This window comes from Ornithorhynchus anatinus, chromosome 1 (assembly GCF_004115215.2).
Source record: "Ornithorhynchus anatinus isolate Pmale09 chromosome 1, mOrnAna1.pri.v4, whole genome shotgun sequence".
NCBI classification, from domain to species: Eukaryota; Metazoa; Chordata; class Mammalia; order Monotremata; family Ornithorhynchidae; genus Ornithorhynchus; species Ornithorhynchus anatinus.
In genome coordinates this window covers 149,003,236-149,012,798 of record NC_041728.1, presented here as the reverse complement: position 1 = coordinate 149,012,798, position 9,563 = coordinate 149,003,236, and the positions used below count along the sequence as shown (strand labels likewise).

At 55.1% G+C, this 9,563-nt stretch overlaps 1 protein-coding gene across 2 annotated transcripts in view; it reads left to right on the top strand.

Annotated features, from left to right (window-relative positions):
- Window positions 1-283: 283 nt before the first annotated feature.
- The window catches only part of AHSG (alpha 2-HS glycoprotein), a 35,392-nt gene continuing 26,112 nt past the window's right edge, over window positions 284-9,563 (top strand). The window contains exons 1-2 of one of the 2 annotated variants that reach the window (XM_029069250.2): window positions 284-606; window positions 8,546-8,656. In XM_029069250.2, coding sequence (XP_028925083.1) covers window positions 397-606; window positions 8,546-8,656 — 321 coding nt within the window. In that variant the 5' untranslated portion in view covers window positions 284-396. The remainder of the gene's footprint in view (window positions 607-8,545; window positions 8,657-9,563) is intronic. The other variant, XM_007667385.3, reaches the window with a different exon arrangement.

The window sequence follows — 9,563 nt, the reverse complement described above, 5'->3', positions numbered from 1 at the left end:
TCCGCCCCTTCGAAACCCAGAGTGGGCTTTTGCCCTTCCGGCCCCTTTCATCGTCCTTTCTTGAGGTTCCCGCCAGGTCTCCTCTTTTTGCTGAGATCGGCTCGTTCTGAGCAGACTTTGGAGCATCCCGCTTGACGGAATTGACTTTGGCAGGATTCGGAGAGGAGTGCGATGTCCTAACTTGTTTGCTTTCCTTTTTCCCCACCGTGCCGCTTTCCGGAGCTTCTCGGAACCAGTCAAACGATCATTCCAGATCCTTGTGCAATTCCCCTAGCCTTTAGCCGTCTCGGATGCTAGATAAATGAAACCCCCTCCCGTGGGCTTCCCACCTTTCTGCCGCCGGCGACCCAGGGTCGGTGTTCGGAGCCGGTCCCCGGCGCCTCTCCCAAGGGAACCATGAGGTTTTTCATCGTCTTAATCGGGCTGGCCCAGCTCCCGAACCGGGCCGCCGCCGCCCCGAACGCCGGTCCCTTCAGATACCTCGACTGCGACGACCCGCAGGCGGAGGAGGTGGCAGCGGAAGCCGTGCGCTACGTTAACAGCCACAGTCGACGCGGATACAAATATGCCCTGAATCAGATTGACAAAGTCAAAGTGTGGCAACGGGTAAGTGCTAACGCTGACGACTGTAGGCTTCGTGAAATGCTTCCTCTGTGCCAGGCACTTTTCTGAGCGCCGGGGCATTCGTTCGTTCATTCGGCAGTATCGATTGAGCGCTTACTCTGTGCAGAGCACCGGACCGAGCGCTCGGAATGGACGGGTGGGCCACAGATAAGAGACGGTCCCCGCCCTCTGACGGGCCCCCGGTCTGATCGGGGGAGACGGACGAGGACGATGGCGATGAATAGAATCGAGGGGGAGAACATTCAATAGTAGTTATTGAGCGCTTACTACGTGCAGAGCACTGGACCAAGCGCTTGGAAGGAACGAGTCGGCGACAGGTAGAGACGGTCCCTGCCGCTTGACGGGCGCACGGTCTGGTCTCATTAAGAGAGATGGAATTGGCTTTGTATCGCAAACGAGCTTGAAACAAAGCGCTAGGCTGGAGGCTGAAGAGCCAGATAATAATAATGCCGGTATTTGTGAAGCGCTTACTATGTGCAGAGCACTGTTCTAAGCGCTGGGGTAGATCCAGGGTCATCAGGCTGTCCCCCGTGAGGCTCACGGTCAGTCCCCACTTTCCAGACGAGGGAACTTAGGCCAGAGAAGTGAAGTGAGCTGCCCACGGTCCCGCAGCTGACAAGTGGCGGAGCCGGGATTCGAACCCATGACCGCTGACTCCCAAGCTCGGGCTCTCTCCACCGAGCCACGCTGCTTCCCCTAAAATGCTGGCCCTTGCCTCGGACGCTTTTCCTCCAGCTTTCCTTCAGACACCACCGAACTCACCTATTAAACTGTAGGGTGCAGAGGAAGTTCAGATTTTCTGCCGTTTCCCTTTTCTCGAATTTCTTTTTACGGCTCTCCCCTTCTCTCGTCCGTAAACCCCTTGAGGGTAGGGATCGTGTCTACCAAAGCAGAACGGCGGAGTGGATAGAGGCCGGGCCCGGGAGGCAGAAGGTCCCGGGTTCTAATCCCGGCTCTGCCGCCTCTCTGCTGTGTGACCTTGGGCAACTCGCTTCACTCCTCTGCGCCTCAGTTCCCTCATCTGTAAAACGGGGAGTGAGACTGTGAGCCCCAGACGGGACGGGACCGCGTCCAACCTGATTTGCTTGGATCCACCCCGGCGCTTAGCACAGCGCGTGGCACGTAGGAAGCACTTCAACCTCATCATCATCATCACCTACTGTGCTGCGCTTTCCCAATGATAACGCTGGAATTCGTTAAGCGCTTACTACGTGCCAAGCACTGTTCTAAGCACTAAGGTGGATACGAGGTAAAATCAGGTTGCCCCCCCCCCCCCTTGGGGCTAACAGTTTTAATCGCCATTTTCCAGATGAGGGAACTGAGGCACAGAGAAGTGAAGCGACTTGGCCGAGGTCACACAGCAGACTCCCGAGCCCGTGCTCTTTCCACCAAGCCACGCTGCTTTGCTTGACGCAGTGCTTTCCAAGCGCTTACTACAGTTCCCGTGCACTTAAAACAGTGCTCCGCACGGGGCAAGCGCTCCAGAAGCGCTCGGTTTTGTTGATGAGATGTCCGTCGCCTCGATTCTATTTAGTCGCCGTTGTTCTTACGAGACGTTCCATCGTCCTCGTCCGTCCGTCTCCCCCGATCGGACCGGGAGCCCGTCGGAGGGCAGGGACCGTCTCTGTCTGTCGCCGACTCGTTCATTCCCAGCGCTCAGTCCGGTGCTCTGCACACAGTAAGCGCTCAGTAAATACTATCGAATGAATGAATGAATACCACTGACCGCTTGCAGGCTCTCCTCCCGCTCTAAAGACATCCCTACTCGGATGTCCTCCCATCACCTCAGATCTACCATGTCTAAAACCGAATTCTTTATATTCCCGCCCAAACCCCGTCTGCCCCCTGACTTTCCCATCACTGTAGATGGCACCAACCCCCTCCCTTTCTCACAAGCCCGAAACCTTGGCGTTATCCTCTATTCTTCTCTCTCATTTAACCCCCGTATTCAATCCATCGCTAAATCCCGTCCGTCTCGCCTTCACAACGGAGCCCAAATCCACCCTTTCCTCTCCACCCTAATAACGATTTGGGGATTTGTTAAGCGCTCACCGTGTGCCGAGCACCGTTCTGAGCGCCGGGGTAGATACGGGGGAATCAGGTTGTCCCGCGTGAGGCTCACAGTTAGCCCCCATTTGACAGATGAGGTCACTGAGGCCCAGAGGAGCGAAGCGACTCGCTCACAGTCGCACAGCTGACGAGTGGCGGAGCTGGGATTCGAACTCGTGACCTCTGCCTCCCAAGCCCGGGCTCTTTCCACTGAGCCACGCTGCTTCTCCATCCAAACCGTAACCGCGTTAATGCCATCACTTATCCCGTTCCTCCTGGATGACCGCATCAGCCTCCTTGCTGACCTCCCAACCTCCCGTCTCGCCACGCTCCGGTCCGTTCTTCACCCTGCGGCCCGGATTATTTTTCTACGGAAACCTTCGGGACACGTCACCCCGGCTCCTCGAAAAACTCCAGTGGTTGCCCATCCACCTCTGCAGCCAACAGAACCGCCTCGCCGTTGGCTTTAAAGCACTCCACCGCCTCGCCCTCTCCTACTTCACCTCCCTCCTCTCCTTCTCGTGGCTCAGTGGAAAGAGCACGGGCTTTGGAGGCAGAGGTCATGAGTTCGAATCCCGGCTCTGCCACCTGTCAGCTGGGTGACTGTGGGCGAGTCGCTTCACTTCTCTGGGCCTCAGTTACCTCATCTGTTAAATGGGGATGAAGACCGTGAGCCCCACGTGGGACGACCCGATTGCCCTGCGTCTACCCCGGCGCTTAGAACGGTGCTCGGCACATAGTAAGCGCTTAACAGATACCAACATTATTATTATTATTATTATTATTATTATTATTATTATTATTATTCTCCATCCCGGCCCACACGCTCCGCTCCTCTGGTGCCGCTAACCTTCTCACCGCGCCTCGTTCTCGCCTGTCTCGCCGCCGACCCTGGCCCCCGTCCTGCCTCTGGCCTGGAACGCCCTCCCTCCTCAAATCTACCAGGCTATTATTCCTCTCCCCCCCGTTAATAATAATGATGTTGGTATTTGTTAAGCGCTTCCTATGTGCAGAGCGCTGTTCTGAGCGCTGGGGGAGATCCAGGGGAATCGGGTCGTCCCACGTGAGGCTCACGGTTAATCCCCGTTTTCCAGATGAGGGAACCGAGGCCCAGAGGAGCGAAGTGACTCGCCCACGGTCACCCAGCTGACGAGGGGCAGAGCCGGGAGTCGAACCCGTGACCTCTGACTCCCAAGCCCGGGCTCTTTCTCGTTCAAAGCCTTACTGAAGGCCCATCTGCTCCAAGAGGCCTTCCCAGACTAAGCCCACTTTTCCTCATCTCCCACTCCCTTCCGCGTCAGCGTGGCTCAGTGGAAAGAGCACGGGCTTGGAGGTCGGAGGTCATGGGTTCGAATCCCTGCCCTGCCACTTGGCAGCTGTGTGACTGTGGCCGAGTCACTTCACTTCTCTGGGCCTCAGTTCCCTCATCTGGAAAATGGGGATGAAGACCGGGAGCCTCACCTAGGGCAACCTGATGACCCTGTATCTCCCCCGGCGCTTAGAACGGTGCTCTGCACGTAGTGAGCGCTTAACAAATACCAACATTATTATCACCCTGACCTGCTCCCTTTGTTCATCCCCCCTGCCAGCCCCGCAGCACTCACGTACACACCTGTCATTCATTTATTTTTATTAACGTCTGTCCCCCACCACCAGGCTGTAAGCTCGTGCGGGTAGGGAATGCGACCGTTTATGGTTGTATTGCGCTCTCCCAACCGCTTAGTACAGTGCTCTGCACCCAGTAAGCGCTCGATAAACACCACCGAATGAACGAAAGACCGTCTCTGAAGGGGCCTGCTGGGCGAGCGCTTCAGTCCGGGCATCGGACCACCGGCGGAGGGAGCGGGGAATGAAGGCGACAGCGGGCCTAGAAGAGAGATATGCTCCGAAACGTCACACGGGGGGAGGGATTCTCATTATCATCCTTTAAAGAATTATATTTGGTGTTGAAAATCCCATCCAGATTTCAGGAGAGGGGTCTCTTTCAGGCAGGTGCAGCCTCTAGTGGGTTTTGCTGCGGGGATTAATTAGAAACGCAAGTCCCAGGGATGCTCTAAATATAAACCTGCCTTGGGAAACTGGCCGCCGAAATAGCGCGATCCGACGACGGGAGTTCGGGAGGGCTCGCTGCTCCTTCTGGACCACTTAGTACAGTTGTCCCGAATAAACCGGACGAACTCCGGAATAAACCAGATGCATCTCTCCCAGTTCTGTTTAAGACCCCGCTAGATAATGTTACGTGGCAAGCGCTTGCCGTGTGTCAACCACTGTTGCTTTGAGCCCCTCGAAGGACGGAAACCGCGTCCAAACATCACCTTGTTAATAATGCTGGTATCTGTTAAGCGCTTGCTATGTGCCGAGCGCTGTTCTGAGCGCTCGGGGAGATACAGGGCAATCCGGTCGTCCCACGTGAGGCTCACAGTTCATCCCCATTTTACAGATGAGGGAACCGAGGCCCAGAGAAGTGAAGGGACTTGCCCACGGTCACACAGCTGACAGGTGGCAGAGCCGGGAGTCGAACTCATGACCTCTGACTCCAAAGCCCGGGCTCTCTGCCACTGAGCCACCCTGTCCCTTGTTCCTATACTCGGTACAGTGCCGGGTAGGTAGTCGGCGCTTAACGGGTACCATTAAAAGAAACCAATCCGTGGTATTTACCGAGCACTTACCTTGAGCAGAGCACTGTACCTGGGAGTCAGAGGTCATGGGTTCCAATCCCGGCTCCGCCACTTGGCAGCTGTGGGACCGTGGGCGAGTCACTTCACTTCTCGGGGCCTCGGTTCCCTCATCTGTAAAACGGGGATGAAGACCGTGGGCCTCACGTGGGACGACCTGATTATCCCGTATCGACCCCAGCGCTTAGAACGGTGCCCCGCGCATAGTAAGCGCTTAACAAATACCAACATCGTTATTACCAAACGCTCGGGAGGGTAAGGCACGGTAGAGTTGGTAGGTGCAGGGCAGATTTCAAATTCGACGAGAGCAACACGCTTTCGAGCTGAATGATGGAAGGTTCCACCCTCTGCAAAAGGTCAATCAGTTACGGGACTTTGTTGAGTCTGGAAAATTGCAGGTTCTTGGAACCTATGGCAGAGGTGAATTTTTTTATTAATTTATATTCACCCTGATGTTAGATATATACGTAAGGCGTTCTTCCGGTTTTGACCGGCCCAGATTACTAACGGTAAAATCCTCCCTCCTTCTTTAATAAGAGTGGCAGGATTAGAGGCGTTCGTGGAGGCGTTGGGGGAAGGAGGTGGGAAAGGAAGAGGAGGGCGAGGAGACAGAGGAGGGAAATGAGTAGACCAAGAGAGCGAGCGAGACGGAGAGAAAGAGGAAGAAAGGGAGGAAAAAGAGATGGTTGCGATCCTTTCTAGCTTGTTGGTATTTTTGTTAGGCGCTTACTATGTGCCGAGCACCGTTCGAAGCGCCGGGGTAGACACCGGGGAGTCAGGTCGTCCCACGTGGGGCTCACGGTCTTCATCCCCATTTTACAGCTGAGGGAACTGAGGCGCCGAGAAGTGAAGCGACTTGCCCCAGGTCACACAGCCGACAAATGGCCGAGCCGGGAGGCGAACCCGTGACCTCGGACTCCAAAGCCCGTGTGCTCTTTCCACTGAGCCACGCTGCTTCTCTACCTTCTGAACGCTAAATAACTGAGGGCGGGGAGGGGGGGGGGAATCTAAACATTGTATTTTTAAAACACTGCCTGATAGTTTAGAAAAAAATGGAATTTCTACGCTCCCTTCCTATGGTGTTGGCTACGGATCCGATCTCCGCTGCGCTATTAATAGGTGAACTCCGGGTTAATTGGACTGCTTTTCCATCCTCGCCTACCCGGCTTTCTCGCCTGTCTTTGTTTCTAATGATTCATTTCCGCCCAGTTCAGAGAAGCAGGGTGGCCTAGTGGAAAGAGGCTTAGGAGTCGGGGGACATGGATTCTAATCCCCACTCTGCCACTTGCGGAAGGTGTGACCTTGGGCAAGTCATTAACTTCTCCGTGCCTCAGCGTGGCTGGAGAAGCAGCCGTGGCTCAGTGGAAAGAGCCCGGGCTTTGGAGTCAGGGCTCATGAGTTCGAATCCCAGCTCGGCCACTCGTCGGCTGGGTGACTGCGGGCAAGCCGCTTCACTTCTCGGCGCCTCAGTTCCCTCAGCTGTAAAGTGGGGATGAAGAGCGTGAGCCCCACGTGGGACGGCCCGATTCGCCCGTGTCTACCCCGGCGCTTAGAACGGTGCTCGGCACATAGTAAGCGCTTAACAAATTCCAGCATGATTATTATTACTATACTCTTCCAAGCCCTCAGTGCAGAACACTCAGTGCACACGGTAAACGCCCAACCAGTACTATCGATCGATTATTATTATGATCAAATGTCACCCCCCCCCATTTAAAGGCACAGTTCTCCCCCCTCCCCTCCCCCTGGCAAGGAAGCGATGATGAGCCCCGACGCATAATGACCTCTAACGAATCAAAGCCGCAATGTTTAGACATCCCTTCAGACTAGCAAGGCGATGCTTAGAGAAGCAACGTGGCTCAGTGGAGAGAGCCCGGGCCTGGGAGTCAGAGGTCATGGGTTCGAATCCCGGCTCTGCCACCCGTCCGCTGGGTGACCTTGGGCAAGTCACTTCACTTCTCTGTGCCTCGGTGACCTCGTCGGTCAACTGGGGATGAAGACTGCGAGCCCCACGTGGGACAACCTGATGACCCTGCGTCTCCCGCAGCGCTTAGAACGGTGCTCTGCGCATAGTAAGCGCCTGACGAATACCAACATTACGTCCGCGACTTGGCAGCTGCCTTACAAAGAATCCTTTCGAGTCAGCCGGTTCTTGCAGAAGTTAAGCAAACAACTCATCTCAAATACTCGAGAAGCGGCGTGGTCTAGTGGACAGAACACCGGCCCGGGAATCAGGAGGACTTGAGTTCCAATCTCGGCTCCACCCCTTGTCTGCTGTGTGACCCGGGGCTAGTCACTGGACTGCTCCATGCCTCAGTTTCCTCAACGGTGAAACGGGGATGAAGACTGTGAGCCCCATGGGGGATGTGGTCTGCGGCCAACCGGCAGCGTGGCTCGGTGGAAAGAGCCCGGGCTTTGGAGTCAGAGGTCATGAGTTCGAATGCCGGCTCTGCCGCTTGTCAGCTGGGCGACTGTGGGCGAGTCACTTCGCTTCTCTGGGCCTCGGTTCCCTCATCTGGAAAATGGGGATGAAGACTGTGAGCCTCACGTGGGACGACGTGATGCCCCTGTATCTCCCCCAGCGCTTAGAGCACGTAGTAAGCGCTTAACGAATACCAACATTATTATCCTGAGGCGAGAACATCATGGGGGAAAGGTTTCGACAGAGCAACCGAGGCACAGTCCTCTACTGTCTCTCATGGGCCTCTCGTGTGGTAGGCAGAACGCTGGAAAAATCACTGCCTGAAAGAGGTTGCATCCTTCCTTATGAGTCTGTCACCCAAACTCTCTCTCTCTTCCCCGCCTCTGCCACTTGTCTGCTGTGTGACCTTGGGTAAGTCACTTCTAGAGAAGCAGCGTGGCTCAGTGAAAAGATCCCGGGCTTGGGAGGCATCGGTCATGGATTCGAATCCCGGCTCTGCCACTTAGCTGGGTGACCGGGGGGGGCAAGTCACTTCACTTCTCTGGGCCTCAGTTGCCTCATCTCTAAAATGGGGATGAGGACTGTGGGCCTCACGTGGGACAGCCTGATTCCCCTGTGTCTACCCCAGCGCTTAGAACATAGTAAGCGCTTAACAAATACCAACATTATTATTATTAGTTTGTAACCATCCCAGTGCTTAGTACAGTGCCCGCCGCATGGTAAGTGCTGAACAAATCCATTACATTTTAAAAAAGTTATTTCTCTTCCTCCACAGAGACCTTTTGGAGAGTTATTTGATCTGGAACTGGACCTGCTGGAAACCGAATGCCACGTGCTCGATCCCACTCCGCTGGAAAACTGTACCGTGAGGTCCCTGACGGATCACGTAAGTGTCCTTGGTGAGGGACAGTAACAGGTTGACGGTCGTCACCAATTGCGCGACGGCCCGTGGGGCCGCGTCTCCATCCTTGCCCTCCCCGCTTTCTGGCCTGCTCTTCGTTTCTACCGATTCACTTCTACACAGTTTCGATCCCCAGGCCTCATCGAATGCTCCCAAAATAACCGCGTCCAAAACCACCATCGCCCCCAACCGTGCCGCCTTCTGCACTGAGCTGGCTTCGGGCCCCGCTCTGAAATTAACTCCGACGTCACCCTGACTCATAGAGGCCGAGTGACAGGGCGCACGGGAAACACGCCCCCCGGTCCACGCTGTGGCTCCGCGCGGGGGAACGTTTCACACGGTCGCTTCTCTTGACCAATCAGCCCTGACCGCCGGGTTCGCTCATGCCTTTCGAAAGTAGTTTGACTTCCCTGCCGAGCGAACTGAGAGACAGAAGAGTCTTCCCAGCACTTAATACGTAATAAGCACTTGACAAATACCATAATTATTAACCTAATTATGAGCGCTTCAGTCCGGGTATCAGACAACGGGCAGAGGGAGCGGGGAATAAAGATGGCAGCGGGCCTAGAATAGAGATATATTCTGAAACGTCACACAGGGGGAGGAATTACTATTATTATCCTTTAACGAATTATATTTGGCGTTGAAAATCCCACCCAGATTTTACCGTAATTATTATTATCATTATTCTCGTGGGGCTGAGGATACCAGAACGATCATCCTCTCTTTGTCCTTTCATTCAGTCGTGATTATCGCGCGCTTACTGCGTGCAAAGCACTGTACTGAGGGTCCTTACGCCTGCGACCTAGCATCTCATCTCACGGGAATCTTGGCAGAAGTAGCGTGGCTTAGTTCGTAGCACGTGGGCCTAAGAGACGGAAGGCCCTGGGTT